This window comes from Agelaius phoeniceus, chromosome 1 (assembly GCF_051311805.1).
Source record: "Agelaius phoeniceus isolate bAgePho1 chromosome 1, bAgePho1.hap1, whole genome shotgun sequence".
Lineage (NCBI taxonomy): Eukaryota > Metazoa > Chordata > Aves > Passeriformes > Icteridae > Agelaius > Agelaius phoeniceus.
In genome coordinates, this window is record NC_135265.1 from 150,669,168 (window position 1) to 150,691,209 (window position 22,042).

Genomic DNA, 22,042 nt, shown 5'->3' on the forward strand with positions numbered 1-22,042 from the left:
ACTCAGGAAAGGAACCCAAGAGAACACACATGTCAGCTGGCACTCTTGAGAAACACTCAAGTGATAAACACCCATCATTACATCACTTCTGTATCTTAAACCCTATTGCCTCACAGGTCAGAAATCTGCCATAAAGCAGAAATGGCTTTTGTTAAGTCTGATTTGGAGGATTTCCTGATGCTGGCATTGAAATCAGACTGGCACCATTCAAAACACAAAGAGACAGAAGATGTATTGCTGTGTGCTTAACAATTTAACCAAAAAGATGTCCTTAATAAAAGTGAAATCATGACATTTGCATCCTTAATAAATGATAAAATCACCACCTTACACAACAAACACACTTACTTAAGATGAACTTCAGTGCACTGGCGCTGGGGAGCAAAGCAGGCAATTGCCCAAACCTTTATTTCAATTCCAGTGTGAAATTGTTTATTCCTCATGTCCCAGACACCTTGCACAGGTGTAGCAATTGCTTTATTCTGGAAGTGGAAGGTAAAAATTAAACATTAATGCAAAACTTGATTGATGCTAAACAAAAATTAGCTTTGCTTCTACTTCCCTCCAAGTGGAGGTGATTTGTACTCTCAGGTTGCTCTCTCCCCTGTACAAACACCCATCCATCTTACAATATTCCTTCTATCACTGTAGCAAGACAGCCTCTTAGCCAGGTGAAAAATAAAACTCACACTGTTCATTTTTATTGCTGATCATTGCCTTTGGTTGTATTTATCAGTAGCAAATAGAAATTATGTATGGGAAGTAAGATTCATGCTTGGTATGGAAAGTTAACAAGAATCTGCATTTCTACAGTGACTTTACAACTGCTCAGTGAGCTTTCCAAGGGAAAGTTAATTTAAGTACTATGAATATTTTACACATCACTAAGTAGAGGCAAATAGTGGTTCAATGTCACCCACACAACTCCAGAAAAAATGTGAACAAGCTGAGAAAGGTGATCAGTTATTCAACTTGGACCTGCCCAACACTTTAATTTCTCCCACCAAGCAGATATTACTGGGATGGATTATCTGGAGGACAAGGGATGTAATAAAGCAGATAAAGTAATTCTGGTGATGTTAATTACCTTAATAAATACTGATAGATGCTTTAGACAAGTTACCATGATGCCTTCCTTCTCACCTAGCAACAACAACTAAAGCTTCTGGGCATTTTTCAGGACACACACATGAATCTGATAATGGATTTTTCAAAGAGTTGTGTGTGCTGAAGGCAGTGCCTCCCCCACTATGACTTTTCAACATTCATCTGCCAGTAAGTTCCCACCAGTTCTGCTGGTGCCAGAATAGCTCATGAAAGCAGTTCCCTCATCAGGGTCAGGCCTGGGGTACCTTAACCTGCCAGGGACAGGAGGTTTGAGCTCATTTGCCTGAGTCACCTGAAGAATTTTAGGCAGGAAACTCAAGATCCTCTTCCATTATGGGTTTGGAGGGACCAGTCTGCTGTGCACAGGGACAGAATTATATTCATCTGGCAATGCACAATCTGAAGAGATTTTTCAAAAGCCTCCACAAATGAAATTATCCTAGTTATTAAAGCTTTCATCTTGCAAAAAGTCCCAGTATATAACTGATGGAAAATCCTATTTCTCAAGCTTTTTTTTAAACAGATATCACAGGAGAAAGATTATGTCAGAAAGGTCATCTGAAAAGCCATTGTAAAATAAAAACCTGAGGGTAAATATTCCAAACAGGAAGAGACAGCTCTGGGGAAAGACTGACAGAGATGATACCTCAAGACAGCTGCCCTAAGCACAGTTGCTCCACCCAAAATATTCAAAAACAGCCAGAAGTTCAGGAATATTTCAGCATATTTTCAAATATATACAATAACAATTGAAATAGTCTTTGTTCTTCTCCATACACATTGATTTGAACCACTATTTGCAGGCTGCTTCTTACAACACACAATGAAAGACTGTGCTGTAAAACCTGATGAAAGTAATTTTATTTTCTTTTATCCTAAATTTGAGGATGAAGTCAACATAAGGCTATTTAAAGACACATATATTTAACTCATATTACCTGTTTAGATCTTCGATGTAGGCAAGTTCAGCCCTACTAAACTTTGTTCTTTGCTTTCTAATTAAATATAATTTGCACAGTGGTCTTAAGTGACTTGTGTCACAGCAGCAGAGTGTTTAACTGTAAGAGTGTTTGAGGCAAAAAAGGCATTTTTAACCCAGCTTTCCTTTCCAAAATAAAACAGCAATCGAAAGAGATGCAAATCAGCCAATACATTTAAGGACTTGGAGAACCTAAATTCAAATTCTGAACAACGCAGCTGTGCCAGCCCTCTGATTGCACACAACACAATTAATTTCAAATAACCACATTACAGAGGCCAGCACAGTCTGTACAGAGGCCACTGGACATACCCTGCCTCCATAGAGGATGGAGGGAGGCTGAAGGACTCTGCCAGTCACATCTGTCATTTCATCCTTGACCATGATCCCAAACTCCCGCACGTAAGGGTCCGTGTTGAAACTGGCGCTCCGCATCTGAAATGACCAAAATGCACAAAACCAAGCTGATCCATAACCTGTGTGCAGGGCACAAACACATCAGCACCTGCTAAAGGGGAGCAAAATTAAACCCATTCCTACACAGACCCCCTGTCTGGCACAGCACTCACCAATTTGCTGATCTCTTCCTGCCGGTCCGGGGCTGATCTGGCAGTGGCTCGAATCATAGTGGAAGTTTGATTGTCAGTGAGTTTCTTGATGCATCTTTGTCCTGCCACTATGTTGCACACCTGAAATTTCCCCAAAGAAAGAAAATTAAACACAGTCCAATTCTTTTTTTGGCTCGTGGCCTTTCTTTCATTGATGCACCACTGAATTTCTCAACATTTGGCTGCTCAAAAATCAGCTTGCCAATATTTTAACCCTTTTTCCCTCTGACCCCCTTCCCCCAGCCCCAAATTACAGAATTCTCTATGAGTTTACTTGCCTCTAGAGGAAGGTATGTGTGTTTCTGCTCCTGTCCAACTTGTAAACATGGAAGGTGAGGGTAGCGTAAAACTAATTTATGCCTGTCCTTAAAATACTGAGCTACAGTGCATTCAACTGTTTGTCCATTCTCCTGCTGAAGTGGGAATCTGTTGGAATGCAAACATGGAAAGCAGCTATTACTTCATGCAAAATGCTTCCTCCACAGCTCCTCAGTACATTTCTTGGCACAAGTTAAGCTTATTGAAGGAGGATGAAACAAAGCCCAAACAATTAAAAACCAGATTCAGATACTGATCAGTTATCTTCTTGTAAAAAAGCTCCTATCAGTTTTGTTCCTTATATTGCTTCCTTAAAAATGGGAATCACTGTCTCCATATTCAAGTTATCTGTAAAATTCTAGTTGGTAGTTAAACTTTTTTTTCAGAGAAAAAAGAGATTGCAAATAAGCAACATCAGGAGGCTGATCCCAACTGGCATCACTTTTCTATTCCAGCTGTGGGAAACATCAGGCTGCAAATAGGACACCCCATCCTTCCAATTTTAAAGAAATCCATAAATGACAGAAAAAAACCCACCCAACCAAAAAAACCTCCCAGATCTAAAACAGAGCAAATGGTTTGTTAAATCAAATGCCATGATACTCATTATAGCATAAAAATAGAACAAAAAACCAGCAAAATTGGGAAAATACTTTGAGCTATATTTAAGGGTATTAACCAAAGAAAGCATCATTTTTCAAGGTAACTTTTCCCACCTCAGTAAGGCAGGCAAGGTATTTTTCCAGCCTGAGACCAAGCATATGCTAAAAAAGCAGAAATATACTTTACGTTTGGTGGCTTGCTGGTCGTCTGGTGACATTGCACACTCTGTACTTCCTTTTCATTTGTCCACAGTGTGTTATCTCCACCTTCAGACCTAAAAATTGGAAAGCACAAGTCACCATTTCTCCAAAATCAATGTGTCAGCCCTAAACTGCTACACAAGACCAATTAAACAGAGTAATAAAGCCATTCTAATTAGCCCCAAAGGGTAGAGCCCAGACAGAACTCAAAAAGCAATTTACAGTCTTAAAATTCAAAACTCCTGAGCTTCAGCTAAAGTTCAACACAGAATTTCAGAGACAAGATGAAATCCCAAAGGTCCCAGAGGACACAGATGATGCTGAGCACATTCTGCAAATTCCAGAGCTGTGCCTCGAAGGAAGCCCAGGATGGGAAAAGGACAAAAAGGGTACACAAGCTCCTTGAAACAAAACCCCTTATTTATACTTTCTGTCTAAACACATGGGGTCTGTAAGACAGACCTCTAACTCTTGCAATGAACTGGGGGTGTGGGTGGAGGGGAATCCCCAAACAGCCTCTCCAGGAGCTCATGGGAATGAGGCCACAGTGAAGCAAGCTGCTGCCAGATTATCCTTTCAAAACACACCCAATGCAAACCCAGGATCTATTTGTACTTTCCCTGCTAACTTCTACTTGGGCAGAGATAATTTTTGTGACCGTGGTCACAGGGGTTTTCACGTGAAGGAAGAGACAAGAATGTTGATTCTATGTTCAGAAGGCTTGATTTATTATTTTATGCCACATATATATTACATTATGACTATACTAAAAAGAAAAGTAAAGTTTTTTTCAGAAGTTAGTTAAGCTAAGAGTAGAAAAGAATGAATAACAAAGATCTGTGTTTTGGACAGAGAGTCTAAGCTATCTGGTCTGTGGTTGGCCATTAATTGCAAATATTCAAGATGGCCCAATCACAGATGGACCTGTTGCATTCCACAGCAGCAGATAACCATTGTTTACATTTGTTGCTGAAACTTCTCAGCTTCAGCAGGAAAAATCTTAAGAAAGATTTTCACAAAAAGATGTCTGCGACAAATTTTGATTTTTTTTTTAGAAATAAGAAAGGAAGATGCAGGATGGATTTATGGATTTATTCTTTTTAAAGCTGCTTGCTTTCTGTCAAGAGTATCGGGAAGGAAGAATCTCCATTTTGCAGAGGAAGCCTTCAGTGAACACAACCAGTAAGATTTCTTCCTCTGTTCTCTTTGATTCAGTCACTACACACTAGAATAAATTTGTTATTTACTTCCAAGAGACTATAAGCAGAACAGCTGCCTAAGTATGCAAAAACACACTGCTAAATTATTAGTAAAATCTGAAATGTGAAAAACCTGGTATCAGTAATTAGAAAAATTTAAGATTGGGTAATTAAAAAAACATGAAATCTAAATCTTTTGTAAACATTGAGAAATCATCAGATCAGGAACTGGAATATTTTCGTCATGAAACTGGGATTGGTGCTCCTGATAGTTTTCAAAAGCAAAAAATATGAAATTTTTGTCTCCCCATAAGGCAACTGCTGTAGAAAATATTTAGAACACATAGTGGTAACATATATCAGACAGAATAAAGCAGCTGTACATAATTTCCTCATTACCTTTTATTTCTTTGGTAAACTTTACCCTTTGGGAATCTGTCAGAGGTTTTTGTTGTTCTTCAATACTTTTGAAGTCCAGAACTTCACAGACAAACTCAATAACTGGCTGTGCTTTGTAAAATGCAGTTGCAGACACTGCAGACAAAAACACGAATGGTGTGTTACAACAATACAGAGGAAATGTTTAGGAAATCCAACAAATGGAACTAAAATTTTGCCTTTCCATTAAGGAGCAAGAAGAAACAAGAAGCTACTTCCTAGTACCCACCATCAATATTGAGCATCATTTTCCATAATGAAGGTCTGACTGACTGATGGAAGCCAAACCAAACTTCTCTGCCACCACCCAAAGGATTTGAGCACCCTTCTGATGCTGTAAAGAAAGATCTCCCCACAGGAGTATACCTGCAAGACAACAAATAAATTCACATCAGAAAACTAAAGCAAAAATTGCAATAAATCCATAATTAATGCAAATTCCTTTACACAGAAGCACAGAAATGTCAGTGTTTAAAATGATCAATAATCTGAGATCCCTGGCCAGACTCAGGTTACACCTCTCAAAACCAGGCTTGTTGCAGTAAGAAACTGGCTACTACTCAGGTTTAAATTTAATAATACATCTACTAATTCCAACAAAAAAGCATCAATAACTTTTTATTTGTATTCTTTTAAAACTTCAGCTGTGCCTCCAAGAGAAAAGAATTCAAAGTCTCTGCTATTAAAACACCAAGGTAACAATCTCTTCCCATACTCTGAATTATAGACATGATGTGAGGGTAAATAAGTGATCTAACAAATATTTCTGATCTATCTTTCAGCTTGATAATTAAGTACTGCAAACTTAATAACAAACAAATTATATCCAGAGCCAACATGCTCCACTGAACAAAGGTATCTGACATTCTGGGCTGTTTTCTGTGCTGTAAAACCTGATGAAAGTAATTTTATATTTTTTAATCCTAAATTTGAGGATAAAGTCAACATATTATAAGGCTATTTAAAGACACTTACATATATTAAATTCATATTACCTGTTTAGAACTTTGATATGGGCAAGTTCAGCCCTACTAAGCTTTGTTCTTTGCTTTCTAATTAAATATCATTTGCACAGTGGTCTTAAGTGACTTGTGTCACAGCAGCAGAATTAAGCCCAGTATCTCTTGGGTGAGACTGAAAATGCTGTAGGTCCCACTTGAAAAACAAACAAATAATTTCCAAGTCTTTCTTTCCTATCAAAATAGCCACACAGGGTGACATTAGCATCCCCCTAGCACTGCAATCTTTATACAAAACTGGCAATAAACATCCAAAGACATACAGGAACAGGGTAAGAAGTTGTTCAAAATCCACCCTTCCACATCTACTGTAGCATTCACATTCTCTGAAAAAAACCACTTTGCCCAGGATTTTTCTCCTGGGAAGCTGAGAAGCCTCAGAGAAAAGGAAAACAATTCTTATCTCATTTGCTTCTCCTGTGTTTTGCTCGTGTGGAATGTGCTGGAGATTGTTTACCCACAGCTGATTGTTTTACTGGATTCTGCTGTGAGTTGTTTTGACTCTCTGGCCAATTGGGGCCAAGCTGTGCTGAGACTCTGAAAAGGAGTCATGATTTTTCATTATTATCTTTTTAGCATTTAGTAAGAATCCTTTCTGTACTTTTTAGTATAGTTTAGTATAGTATTTTTTAATATAATATAGGATTATAAAGTAATAAATTAGCCTTCTGAGAACATGGAGTCAGGTTAATTATTCCTGCCTTCATTTCCCAAAAAATACAATAATCTACCAACCTCCAAGCACTTCCCACTTGGGGAGAGCCTCCTTCTCCAAGGCCAGAGAGGGAAGAGGAGATGGCAGAGCCCCCCTGACCTGAGACACACAACCATGGGGCCAGTCTGACACCTCTGAAGAAAGGCTCCCATGTCCAGGGTGGAGGCAACCAGGGAAGCACCAATGGCCCTTCCTGAGCCTGCCATTGCCACATAGCCACAACTGCCACACAGACTGCCCAAAGAGCCACCAAAATAAACTACTGGAATGCTCTTCCCAGGGAGGTGGTTGAATCACCATCTCTGGAGGTGTTTAAAGAAAGACTGGACGTGGCACTTGGTGCTCTAGTTGAGGTGTTAGGGCATAGGTTGGACTTGATGATCTTAGAGGTCTCTTCCAACCTCATTATTCTGTGATTCTGTCAAACACCCAAGTCACACCTGAAGCACCTCCAGGGTTTCCCCTCACCTCATGGAAGGCAAGTGCCTCATGACCACATCCAGGGCCTGGATGGTCTCGAAGGGGACGCTCGGCAGCCGGCCAGAGAGAGCATCGTGCAAAGCCTGCAAGCTCACACAGGACATCCACTTGATGGCCACCTTAAATATTCTGTCCTTTCCTTCTCCTGGCAGAGTGACCTCCAGCTCCACCTGCAACAATGCCAAACAACAAACCAAGATGATTCTTTCTATTGGAAGGGGGGAAATCAGAAGGGACAATGGATTCCTCTGAACAACGTCACAAAGCAGGGGAGGAGACGAAAAACGAGGATGAAGCAACACCATGCATGAGGTACAGCCTCTTTTAACAGCTCCATCTTCCCCAAGGGGTATTTCAGAAGCCTGGAGGGCCTCCCAGCTGGCATCTGTCTCCTCTGTGAGGCAACACTGGAACTTGGAGGCGCTCATATCAACGGGGAGGTGTCGGTGAAGATGCCATAACCTGATTTCAGATCCCTAATACGCCCCAGCGCGTCGCTGCTCGCGTCAGCTCCTGCACGCCTAAAATAAAGCATGGGGTGTCACCACCTGCCAAGATTCATGAATTTCTGGTATTTGCTCTCCAGAGCACCAGAGTGCTTTACATACTGTTACTGCAGACACAGTTCAAATAAGAGAAGAAAGGAGCTTTAAAAGAGAAAGAAAAAAAATTATCGATCACGCAAAGAAAACAGAAAAGCCACAAAAGCCACCAAGTCAAAACTGTTACTTTTAAAGTAAGAAAAGAAAGAATAAAGTACAACCCCCAGTGCCAGTGATGGTATCAGGTAGGAAACAGGGGCACTTCTTTGCCATGGTATGCCCTACTTTGAATTTTTTGTCTAAAAAGCAGTGGCAAACTTCATTGTGGTAAATTACTTCAGCCAATTATTTGTAGTTATTTGTAATGCTGATTTCTCCTCTTTCTTAAAACAAAGGAAGTCTGAGCACCAAGGTTTTTAAGCCGACTAAAATTAGGGCTTGTCTGAAATGATCAGGAGGCCTGGGAGTGACTACAAGGAATAACAAGATCAGAGTATCCTTTGTGCTGGATACAAACAAAAACGTTGCATTTTCCCTGCTAGGGAGCTTGTAATTTAAATATAAAAGCCATTCACTTAAAAGGCAAGGTGTAATTAGCAAAAATAATAGGTGGCTAACAGCAAACTAATATCTGCCAGCATTTGGTCTCTTGCAACAATTTGCTTCTTTGGTCCAAACATAAGAAGGAAATATAAAACACTTATTTTATATATAAAATTCTTGTTTTTTATATATACTTTTTTATATATAAAATGCTTATTAATATATTAAAAACTTACATATAAAAGAAGAAGTCTTCCCATGTGCCCCCATAAATGAGTTGACCATCTACAGCAGGCACACAAAGTTAATATTACAGCTGAATCTCTCCTCCAGCACAAACATCACTCCCCAGGGAGACTGGAGCAGAGGAAGGAGCTGCACAGCTGTGGGAGGGCAATGGGAACTGAGTCTCATCCTGGGGTCACTGCTGTGAGTCTGGCCCAGGTCAGCCCTGCTGAAAGCTGTGCAATGAAACTTTGCTGTATTCTTCAGCTCACACAGGCTGGAAGCTTTCCATGAGGTCTTTTTTCCACCACACCATCAAAAAGTTCTCAACTTTGCATCTCATTTGCAGCAGATGGAAGATGTCTGTCACACCTGACCTGCATTTTCCTTTAAACCTCTCCTTCAAATCAAGTTTCATCATTCCTGCTTGAGCAACCTGGTCCAGTGGAAGGTGTCCCAGCCCATGGAGGGCTTGGAGCAGGGTGGCCTCAAAGGTCCCTTCCCACCCCAACCACTCTATATTTATTCCCAATACTGGTAATACACAACTCAGCTGATTATTGAATGCTTTGGTGCTTTTAATCTAAAAAAAAATATTTAATTTTACTTTTTTTCCTCTCCTGGTATCAATTTACAAAACTTCTTCACCATAATGGAATGGGAGATGAAGAGCAACCTGTGCTGCAGTACCTTGTCCCTGGTGGAAATAAAAGGCCCAGGATTGAAGAATTTCTATTCCAGGTGCCCAGCTGCAAATACCAGTAAAAGTTAGCAGAGCTGTGACTGCTGAATTTGGCCCAAAACAATTTTTGCTGCTGGGTCTAACTCCAAATGAGTTGAATTAGGAGTCACTGCTAAAATAAGTATGGTTTAAATAAAACTTTCTTGTGGTTTTTTTTTTTTAATTTTTAAATTAAATATCTCACACTATTAAAAAAATCATGAAGATATTAAAAAAATGTCCCTAATCCACACCCCACATCCAAAAGTTCACATATACTTTTAGGCACTGCTAATCAGAATTTTTCCTCTCTCAGCAATATTTTATTTATCTCACTCTGTACTTTTGAGGACAAATGAATACACTCCTGTTTGGCAAAGTAAGCAAAATATGAAAAAATTAGGACAAAGTAGTTTTAGATGGGAATTTTACTATGTCCTTTATTATTAGGGATAGATCCTAAAGCAAAATACAAGATTTTTTTTCTTCTCTATCCCCAAATAAATGTCAGGATGCTACCTGGTTGACCCACTGCTAAATTGCAACAGAGGTGACAATTTTGCAGCTAAGGGAGCTAAATTAAAGGGGTTTTACTGTCAGTATGTGGAAAATCATTAAGCCTGTAGGAAATTTCAAAGCTATTCTTAAAAAGAATAGGTCTTGAAGCTGATGGGGTCTGAATGACTCACACAAATCAGCATTATCACTGTTAATTAAAAAAAATTACACCTGACCATGTGTTTGAGGAATTCTTAGTATTTCTTCTTCTCCATAAAATAAATGCAACATCACATGATTATTTATCATGCTCTGAGCATACAATGTACCTTTTCTCCATTAATCCAAGAGCTTTTCCTTCCCAGGCATTCAGAGGAAAGGAAAACAGATTAACAACAAGCTATGGATGTAGGCAAAGCTCTGCCTCTGTCATGTGCAGAGTATTTAGCAATACTCCAGAAAGACAAAGTCAGAGAGGCAAGTCTGTGGCCACAGACAGGATTAACATTTTCCTTCTAGAAAAGGGAATAGCAGCAGGATTTCTGTACCAAACTGCTGCTCTGTTCATTCCTAATTACTGTTTTTCTAATAAAAAACTAATGAAGATGTTGCTTAAGATACATGAATTGCAACTGAATCTTGCTAGGTGAGAAAGCTTCCAAGTTCAGGTAAAATTAAACTCCAGCTTTTAACGGCAGAAGGATATTTTAGAGAAATACACAAGTAAAGCAGGAATTGAATAAAAAGGTGCTGTTAGAGGTGACTTGGGTTTGCTGTGTAGAACCTACAGGGAAAGAGGAGATTTTTAATATCTTCCTACCTTGGCAGTGTCCTAAACACTTCTTTCTTCTCAATATGTATAAGTAAAAACTATGAAAATATCATGTTAATATTTACATATTCCATATTTGTTCTAAAAGGTCTAAAAAAATTAAGAAATTAAAGAGTGAAAATAAGGTACACTAAGGGAGGAATGAAAACAGATTTGATAACCATGAAAGCCAAGTAGAAAAGTATAGAGAAAAGAAGTTATAAAAGAAGCAAAGCAAAGCAAGCACAAAAAAAACCAAGCCCAAAACAACCACTACAACAAGAGATGAGGACAGAGTGCAGTAATTAACTTAAAAGAGCAACAGGAGGAGAAAAACCTTGGCAATTTTGTGTCAGCCCTCTGTTTAGCATCAGCTTTTCCTTTACCAGTGCATACTGCAAGTCAATTAAGATCTTCCACATAGATTAATCATTGTATGTTCATTAATCTTTTCAATATGATCCTAAATGCAATCAGATGTGCAGTAAACTTGCTATATTTGCTATGTACAGAACAGTAAGAAAAAAAAAAAACACCACCAAAGAAAGCTAATCTAATTATGCTGGAGGAAAGTCCTAATACCTACAAGCTCTATAGTGGTTTAAATCATGCTTAAACCAATTTAGCACCATGTAAAAATTTCCTTCATTAAGCCAAATTTCCCCACATCTCATTTAAAACAGCTCAAGATTTATCTCTCTTAGCTCTTTCCTCCAGGGTAATGTTAATATATGTGGAGGAGAACAAGTGACAAAGCCCTATAACCATGGCAAACAGGGGAAAAAAGGGAGTTTATTGAAAGTGAGCCTAGATGTGAGCCACAAATCAAACCCCCTGAAACTACCTTGTGCTAAACTCCACCACAAACACCCTCTCCAGTGACCCCCACTCCAAATGATGACTGCTCTGGCCAGACTGGGAATGGATGAGATGATTTCTTGGGTGAGATGTTCCTTCTGTGCCTGTGCTGACCAGACTGGACTCTATTCCTGATGCTTTGGATTTTAAAGCCCACACACACTGAAATAGATGTGGTAAAACTGAAATCTAGGACAGTGTGGCAGCAGGAAATGTTCCTAATGCCCCAATTCCTTTGTGTCCCTGCAAACCAACAGTGTAACCTACAGCTGGGAAAAGGCTGACTTGGAAGGGTTTGTTAACTCTGTCCCATCCAAAAGGGTTATCAGAGCAAGGAGGGCCAACTTGCATCTCATGAAGTCTCATTAGATCTGAGGATTAATTTGATCTCTGTTTATCATGTATAAATAAACCATTTCTCATTTAACTTTACTTATTAAATGAGGAACTTCATACTTGTCATAAGGTAAACTGTTATTCACTCATAATTTGTGAAGTATCATAAGGCAACTCTGCATACAACCAGAGTTGTTCAAACCCCTAAGAGACTCATCAAGCATCCTTCCACCTTTGCAAATACTTTGCAGTCTTGTGTGTCAAACCTGTAGGAACTGGAATATTGTATGTGAAAGCAAGGGGAAAAAAATCCACTAAGACTTTTAGTGATTCCTTTATAGTTTCCCAGATATTCCTTTATCAGTTGATGAAAAGTAATTAACACTGGAATAGACTCTGACCTTTACTGCATGGCATTCACTTAAACAGATTGGGAGGAAATAAAAATTACACATATGAGATTAAGAGCTTGATTCAGGCAGAACTATTAACTACAAGCACTGCACAGGCACCCAGCATGAGACAGCAAACAACAGGCTGAACTATTCCATAGCTGCTGAATTTCAGAGGGCCATTTCTCTGTATTTCTCTTCCTCCTTATGTTTTATTTTTGTCTAAAGCTGGAGATAGAACAGTAACTGTGCCTGTAACTGTGCACCCCCAGCAGAAGGGAACTACTGCAGTACCAGAGAGAACAACTGTGCCCTCCCTGAATGAAAACAAGGCACAGAAAATTCAATCTGCTATGAGATCACAGATGCATAGGCTCAATTATTTACTAGGGCTTGTGTGTTTGCATGTTCCAACAGAGTCCCTTCCACTCCAGCAGTCACTGGGCACAGGAGCAGCCACAACCAGAGCCCAAAGAGGTCACTGCCCCACCAGGAGCTGGCAAACACAACCCCAGTCCTCTCCAGCTGCCCCAGGGCAAAGATTGCAGGTCTTAACCTGTTCAGTGTAAATTAATTTGGCTCTCAGTCATCAAGGATTAGGGAGGAGAAGTTCCAATACAGGCAACAGAGAGATGGAGGAGCTTCTTTCAGCTACTGATAGTGAGAATAAGCTTAGAGTGGGCCTTGATGAGATTAGTGAGGTGACACAACAGCTTCTTGCTGCCCAGAGCAGTATTTTCCCTACTCTCTCCCACACTCAGCTGTGCTCTCCCTTTTTCCCTAGTGCCACTCTGGAGACACTCTGCTGTCTGGGGCAGCTGATCCAGCTCCCTAAAGCAGCAGACACCACACCAGTGGGGAAAAAGAGAGGGAGGAATGAAGGGATATAGAACAGGGGGTGACCACTGGGATAGCAGCAAGCTCACAATGGTGTCCAGGCAAAACAGAGTGGCAACAATAGAGACATTTATTGCACAAACAGAAAATCAGAAACAGAAAATCAGTTTCTATTAGTTATTAAAAATATTCTGAAAATACCACATTGAAATCTCTAGAATTTTTTCTATTTAAAACTTACTTTATCTCTCCCAATGGGAAGTGGCATAGCTGTATAAAGGTTTTTTCTTCCATCAAACACTGGTTTGCGATCCCCAAAAATCTGGGTTTTAAAGTGCTGAACCATATGCTCCACTATTTCTCTGAAAATGCAAAAAGATTAAATTAATCCAACTTTTTACTTTCAATGTTAAGAGGCAGACAAGTACTATACTTACCAACAGAGGCATTAGGTAAATGAAAGGGTTGTCCACTCCTGACCATTAAAGGCAAGATTTGTTTGACTGATCTGAACTGAAAGCAACCTTTCCACAGACTAAACTGTTTTCTAAAAATTGCTATTTTTAGGGTTTTTTTCAGATTTATACTTTCTTTCCTCTTTTGTGTGACCTACTGGAAGAGGTGAAGTGAAAGCTCATGCTCTCTCAAGCTCAAAACAAGAAGTGCCTGATAGATCTGAGGCTTCAGCCCTTCCTGCAGAGGACCCTGGACCAAAAGCTCAGCAGCCTGAGAAGCTTTCAAAAATATCATTATCCCAGCTTAGAGCCCCCATTGGCAGGACAGCAGTTTATGCCAACAATGATAGGAAAATGTTTTGCAGCTCCCTGAGAAAAATAATTTTGAAATGCAATTTTTTTCATACAAACAAAACTGGGATCCATCCAACAAAACTGGGTATATGCATTCAGTGAAGCTGTGAATACTAACAGTACACATTCACTTAAAAGTAGCTGGAATTAGGTTCCATTTTTGTATGAACAGGGAAACCACTCACACAGCTCCTGTCAAACCACAGTGTTTACACACTGGTCATCCAAAGCAGCTCAGCAGTCAGTGAGAGGTCAGCTGGAACAATAACATTTTTTGATGCCAAAGGTCTTTTGGTCCCAATGTCCCAGAGACATCCCTCAGTGCACCTGTACTACCCAAAATCCATCTGCAGGCTGCAATCTCAACACACAATCAGGGGTAAAAGGGAGGTTAAAGTGGCACAGAAAGGAAACCACTGCTCCCCCAGCACTGCTGACAACACCAGCTCACAGAGGCTGCAGGTGACTGCTCATGCACCCTGACTTGGCAAGGGAATTACCCCAGCACTCAGGTAGGGATTACAGTGCTGCAAAATCTGAGACAAAACTGAACTCACTCAAGGAAAGAACTGAGATTGTTTTAATTGGCAATTTCTTTGCTGTGTCCCAAGGTTTATCTTAAAACGTGGCCACTGAAAGGAACTCTGATCTCCTGCAAAGCATGAATCAAACCTGACCCAGTAATACCTGCCTCAGATCTGCAGAGTGTGACTGAATAAGTACAAAACTGGGAGGAAGGAGGTGTTTTTCAACCTTAAGATTGAGCATGGAAACCCCACTCTCTTCCTGAGCAAGTTCTTCCATTTGTAAACTGTTTTACATAAAAAAAATGAACACTTCCACTTGATATATGTTTTCAAGCTTCAAACCACATCCACAATTAGCAATGGTGTTTCTCAGCTGTGGGTGGAGATATTTTTAAGAAAAATAAGTTATTTTCCCCATGCAGAGTTAAGAGAAGAGTTATTTACCACTTCATTAACTTCAGCTCCTTGGGACAACTGTTCTACCCAGCTCATGCAAGCTCACCAAGAACCCTGGGATGGCAACTGCAGGCAGAGTTCATCTTGCACAAATCCTCAAAAATTAAACTGAGAGCACCCAGAGTAAAGAACTAAACTCACATTGCCCACTCTGCCTGCCCAACTACCCAAACTGATCTGCCTTATGCACAGAATGGTAGCCAGACTGTATTAATTCAGGATCACGTTGTCCCAGCTGTGTTCTTCCAGTCCTGCTCCAGCTCATGTCTCAGTGTGGAACTTGCATCTACAGTGGATACACCTGCAGTGGGGTCTGCAGGGTCACAGTGCAACTGGAGTAAAACTGAAGAACAAAGCTGACACACATGAGGGAGTAGAGCAAAAAATAAAACCTCCCTTTCTCCTTTCTAGAGGCTGTATCACATAAAGCAATGATAAAAGCTACTTACTATATACATGTGAATTATATAACCAAAATATAGAAACATGTAAGGCAGGTGTAAAAAAACATCATTCAGAATTGGATTACATGTGCATCCTGCATAATTATATATATATAGGATATATATCTTTGAATATATATATATATTAATATATATTTGCACACACAGAAATACATGTATAGACATAGGTCACAGCTCACAAAAACCCGGGTGCAGGTGAGTACAGGTACATCTACAGAACAGAGCAGTAAGTACTCAAAAGAAATAAACCACACTTTAATATGTGAATTCAAATTGTATTCTTACCACAGTGCCCTGAGAAACATCCAGCACACCACTGCTGAATGCATCTCTGCTGACTGCAAAAGGCATTTCACCTGTGTACCCCTGAACCTGCTCCTGTCACCACAGAAGAGCAGGGACTAACCTGCCCAAGCAGAGCAGGCCATCAGCAGGCACTGGAGGAAGAACTTGTCACTGAACAGAATCTGCCTTTCCAGTGAGAATAACTGCTTTAGGTTTTGTGGCAAGCACCCCCACACTGGATGTAAGGGAGGTGCTCACACAGAAGGAGCTGAAGAGGAGATCTGGATCAGCCAGCAGCAGCTGGCACAGCTGGAGTGGTGGCAGGGACAGCAGGTCAGGACAGCAAATTTCTCACAGCTCCCCTTATGAAAGAAGTGACTGCTCCAAGTGTTTTGCAGTGCTCCAATGCAGGAAGAGCATCTCAGGGAAATCAGCAGCTGCCCTTAGGCAAGAAGAGAGTTCAGCTTCATGCACTTAACAAAGGTGTTTGCTTTTAAAATTAACCTCAGCTCTTGACTAGTTGAAAAATTAAACTAATAATAGATCACCACAGGAAGTAAAAAAAAAAAAAAAACCAAAACAGGGCAGCAAAGCATAGTGATGCTGCTTTGTGAGAACACTATCATTACCAACTCAGTGTAACAATGGAGAATGCCCTCAGGTTTATTAACTCACAGTAGGAAAACCGTGGCTTTCAGGTGGCTTTTTTGACTCCACACTGTTTATTCTCATGACAGCTGGTTCCACCCATGTCACCTTTTTAACAAGGCAAGGCTTTGCTCTTGAATATATAAACAGGCCATTCCAATCCTCTACAGACAAGGTGTAGTTATGATGATGACACTTGTGGTTTCCAGCTGGTGCCAAGTCTCATTCTCAAGTTTCACTTCTGGCAAGGCTGCTCCTTTTTCAAGTCAATGAAGTTGCACACTCCAACAGGGCACAGGTGCCAAATGCAAGACCTGGCTGCTTGTTTCCCTGGACAGCTGAGCCCTGTTTCCACCTTGCTCTCTCTTTCAGGAGCATGCTTTTCCCTTACACAGAATCTGCAGATGAAGGATAATTTCTTAGCTGCTTTAGTAACTCCATAATCCTCTCCCACAAACAAATGGGTTTTGCCTCCTCTTGTGAGCAGGGAAAGGTGGGAAAACAAGCTGGGACCACCAGCTCCCTGCTGAAGGACTTCAGCCAATTACACCCCAATATTTAACCTTATTTAGGTAATAAGAAATCATTTTTATCAAGTTGGCTTATAGAGACCCAGCTTCAATAGAGCTAATACAGCTTATCCATCTGCCACCAGTGGCTTCAATCAGCAGCATCTTAAGATTCTGACAAAAATCAATCCCAGTAAAGATTTGGAAGGAAAAAAAAAAGTATATACACATCCTATTAATTGAAGTGATCAGTACAATCACTGATTAAAGCCAGACATCTTTTCAGACACCAGTGAGGGCACCTGGCTCCAGCTTTTTCAAAGAAAAACAAGACTGCAAATAAATTGAGGAAAGGCAAAGGACAGTGTTACCTGTTAACTCTTCTAGGACATTTTTCTGGCTTTATATCCAATTCATAATGGTAGATATCTATTTTAGGAATGTCCATTTCAAAGAAGTTGGCCTGCAGTTTGATTGTTCTCCCAGAAGTGCCAAAATCTGGTCGAGGAGGAGGTTTAAAGGCATATCCCTGTATTGGTGGTGGCAGTGGGGGAGGAGGTGTGAGCACTGCAAAAGAGAGAAAGCACAACTTAGCCATCAGCTGTCTCAAAGTGACATTTCAGCAAATGTACAGGCTATTGGATCAGTGAAGCCCACCACATTTAAACCATTACTCCTTTTAAACAACCTAAAAAATAAAAAAAAAAAAAACCCAAACCCTGCTTTTAGGAGAGCATGAATTCTGTTTTCTCTTTCTTTCTCATGCTGGTTCACAATTTGTTGTATTTCATAGCCCCAATTACTGAAAAAAAAAATCTTAAAATCAGTTGTATTTTCCTATACAACAAGTCCTCTGGGTAGGAATTTCACTGACCAAGCAGAAAAGCAAGAACCAAGCTCCTTCTTGAATGGAAGAATCTTCATTTTAAAACACATCTACCCACATTTATTTGAGCAAGCACCTATAAAATGGAGTTTCCACCACTTTCCTCCATGCTGCAGCTCTCTGCAAAATCCTGTATAAGAACTGAACCATATCCTACTCCTTCCTTCACACAGAAAACAGAGCAAATACTCTACTGCTGCTGTGCTCAATTCTTGAGCTCAAACATCAGCTGTTGCTCAGACTGCATGAAGCAGAAACACAAAAGCAGTTTGCTGTTGTTTCATTCCAGGAAAGTCCATTAGAAATCCTCAGAGAAGTGTGCAAGGTACCAACTTGAGTATTCAAAACTTCTGCAGCCTCAGTGCTCAGGTGTTCTGTGCTCTGGAGCAACAACAACTTGCAGCAAAATCTTCAGATGTCAAACAACCCAGGAGCTTTCTCATTACTTACGTAAGAATCCAGGTGTGGTTTCTCAAGATTATCAAATTCAGTTCTCTGCTAGCACCAGAAACAATTCACATCCCTTCATTAACAAATCTGTCACCACTTTTCCACCCTGACTTTCTCTAATGCTCAGAAAACATCTTCCATTTTTATTTATTCATGGCAGGTTATAGTCAGTGGCCTTCATTCTGAGTACTCCTGACTGTACTTCTAGATTTAAACCAAATACACATTTAATACTAAATTTTAGGCTATACTCCTTCTGCTCAAAAATCAGACTTCATCATTCTCATCCTTCCAGTGACTTTTTCTGGAGAAGACTACAGTGATAACCACACTGGTACTTCCACCTCTCAACTGGAAAGGCAGATTAATGAGCCCTAAACTGCTTTTGCCTGCTGCACCACTGCCTTGTAAAGTGACCACTCAGGGCATGTGCACCCATCTCAGTTGCTTATGATCATCTCCCAATTCCCTATGAACTCCCAGCTACATTGTCTTTAATAAATCAACTTTTCTAATCCATATCTATTAACCTGCTGCTTTCTGAATGATGCTCAGATTCTCCTTTTCCTGACAATGCCTCCTATACCCCTGATGAAATTTCACATACTTATTCCTAACATTTATGCAATGTTTGCTAATGAACATTTCATAATGAACCCTTCATTTTAATGCTAATGAGATAAGACCATTCCCATTCCCAGCATTAGTGACATCAATTCCCCACTCTACCCTCAACATTTCCCATGGCCAGTTTTCCACTCATGTGTATCTCCCTATTTTTACCATCCTCCTAACAGTCAGCACTGATTTCCCCAAGCACCAAATACTTAATAAGATTTGGCACTGGGAAAATGATAGAGGGGTTTGTTATTATTTTTTGAAAATCTTGTTTCTGATCTTGTCTCCCAAACACATTCTATGCATCCACTCTCCACTCTTTTAATTCAGGCTACTGAAATCCAATTTCCTTATTTTCCCTCCCTTTTATAAACATTGCCATTAAACACTGTGGTTCTCCTACACTAACACAGTCAACACATTAAAGTCACTTCTTGCTGAAGATCTGCATTTCCATAACCTAAAACTTCATGTTTCAGTACTTCAGTTTTGCCTTCAATGGCAATATAGCAATTTTTATTTTAGTATTATTCATCCACATGGCTCTTGCAGTGTCCACAACTGCCCTGAGAAATGGAGCCAAACATCACCTTAGCTCTCATCTGCAAGGCAGCCTTGCCATGAGCAGCCCATCTGCCTGTGACCTTACCCACCTCCATCCCTCAAGGCAGGACAAAACACAGCTCACTGATTCTGCTCAACCCTTGGCTCTTTATTTTCTCTAAATTCCTACACATCCTGATTCCTAAGACATCAATTTTCATTTTTTCCCAACACTTCCAGGCCCCCTCTGGTGACTTCCCATTTTTCTGATGGTGATTAACTCACTCAGGTGGCCCTGCTGTCACCATAGCCCCTGTTTGGTGTGACAAATTCCCACTGTGCCACTCAGTGGAAAGAATCCTCTGCTGTGGACAGGACACCTGGCAGAGTTACTGACAGCACTGCCACTACAGCTGGGAAGCGGCAGAAAAAAACCTCCCACAAATATTTGTACTTGCAATACACCAAAGGTTTCTGTGATCTACCTCCAAATCTGATCAAGAGGATGTGCACAAAGCAGCCACCTCTCCTCCTCCAGAATCCTGTTTGCCATCACTTCCACCCCCCTCTCTAAAATTTTAAAAGAATCTGTCTCCCACAGGCATTTTCAGTCACTATGTGCTGAACCCTCCACAGATCACCACTGCACACATTTCTATTTTCATCCTTCTGTAACAGAACGTTCCCATTTGAAAATTATGTCCTAGTCATCAACTTTATTCTGTGATTTTTGTGTATTTCCATGATTCCCATAACACCACCCATTATAAAATATTTTAATTTTCTGTCCAGGCTCCTGTATTTTAACAGTTCCATTTCTTGTTATCCACACTCTGCATTCCACATTGCCTTCCACTATCACCTGGCCAACTGTTATCAATATATTGATTTCCCTTCTCTTTCCCAATGATTTTTATGCCTTCTAACATTTCTGTATCTACTGCCACATCCTAATTCCACTGTTCTTCCTTTTCTGTGCCATATTTTGTACATAATGACTAATTTTCAAAATGATTAAAAAATTACACTTAGATATTGGAAGTACAAAGAGAAACATGGTGGAAGGGGACACACATCCCCACAAGCTATTTATGCCAAATTAAGAAATTTTGTAATTAAGCAATACATCCTCCCTCTGTCTTAAAATGGGATTGTTTAATGCTTCACAGGGGCATTACAAAGCCATATCTGTAAATGTTCAGGGACCAACATGGACACATGTTGCTCAACAACCCCACTGCATTCCTCCACTGGAGTTTCAGTGACAAACAGTGAATAAAAGCGAGGGTTCAGCCCCATTTTTGAGACTAAGATGAAATGCTAAGAGAAGCACAGATTCCTGGGGAAAGATGTGAAGGCATTTTTATAACCTGCATGACTCACAGAGATAAAAAAGCACCAAGCTGCCCAGAAAGCAGGACCACTGCCACCCTTTATTTCCATCCTGAACAGTTTTTTCAATTATTTGGGTTTTACGACCCAATTAAAGAAAAAAAAAAAAGGGGGGGGGGGAGTGGGGGGAAGTTATTTCTGGCTCAACTCCCAAGGCAAAACTTATTGAGGGCAGGGTGTTGCTTCAAGGAGATAAGCAGTGTTTATTAAACAGCAGCAGGGACCCGATAAGGGCTCAGCCCACGTTTGAAACAGACACGGATGTGTCAGGGATGGGAACTGAGCTCCAGGGGACAAACACCAAATATTGCAGGCACCCAGCTGCATTCACTTCTTGGACTACTGCCTCCAATTAAGAGAGCAAAATCAAACTATCTGGTGTAGAACTTACTGCAGCAAGCAGCTGTAAGGGTAGAATCACAAAATGCTGGATTTGGTGCTGACAGAACAGAGAAATAAGGCTTGACCCCCTATCAGAGCATGATAGAAGCTTTCAGCCTTGAGCAGGAGGCACAACTGCTGCATTCAAAGTGATTCAGCTGCCCCTGTTCCAACACCCCTGCAGAATCCCCATCACTCACTCACTCTGAAATGTGACAGAAGCTGTATCAATACAGGAATATTTCCCTGAGTGCCAAGGTTCCTATTAGGAAGCTTTTGCACCAGGTGAGGGGGTGCTACAGGGGACAGCACTGGACATCTGAGCTGGAGGTGATGCCCTGCCCAGGGAAACCTGCCAAAATTCATGCAGAGATACCTTCATGAACACAGATGCTGCTTCTGGAGACAGTTTTCAAAGCACTGGAAAATCTACTTGCATCCCTGGATTTCAGTTTTCAAGTTCTGTCAAGGAAAGAAGGGACTAGAAAAAAAGATGAAAGCCTAATAAACTGGAGCATCCATGGGGTAAGAATTGGAAGCTCCTCACTCATTTGGCAGATGATAAAATGAATAATGAGAGCATTTCAACCTTGATATGATGATTGAGACCATCAAGAGCCCCATTTTCAAGGTGTGAATTAAGGT

General features: G+C 40.4%; 1 protein-coding gene across 1 annotated transcript in view; it reads right to left on the bottom strand.

The window, feature by feature from the left end:
* The window catches only part of AGO2 (argonaute RISC catalytic component 2), a 58,288-nt gene that overhangs the window by 23,484 nt on the left and 12,762 nt on the right, over nucleotides 1–22,042 (bottom strand). Inside the window, exons 2-11 of the mRNA XM_054637225.2 lie at nucleotides 17,499–17,694; nucleotides 13,671–13,791; nucleotides 7,655–7,836; nucleotides 5,682–5,818; nucleotides 5,414–5,548; nucleotides 3,802–3,889; nucleotides 2,973–3,120; nucleotides 2,656–2,775; nucleotides 2,399–2,521; nucleotides 349–482 (exon numbers count right to left, since the gene is read on the bottom strand). Coding sequence (XP_054493200.1) covers nucleotides 349–482; nucleotides 2,399–2,521; nucleotides 2,656–2,775; nucleotides 2,973–3,120; nucleotides 3,802–3,889; nucleotides 5,414–5,548; nucleotides 5,682–5,818; nucleotides 7,655–7,836; nucleotides 13,671–13,791; nucleotides 17,499–17,694 — 1,384 coding nt within the window. The remainder of the gene's footprint in view (nucleotides 1–348; nucleotides 483–2,398; nucleotides 2,522–2,655; nucleotides 2,776–2,972; nucleotides 3,121–3,801; nucleotides 3,890–5,413; nucleotides 5,549–5,681; nucleotides 5,819–7,654; nucleotides 7,837–13,670; nucleotides 13,792–17,498; nucleotides 17,695–22,042) is intronic.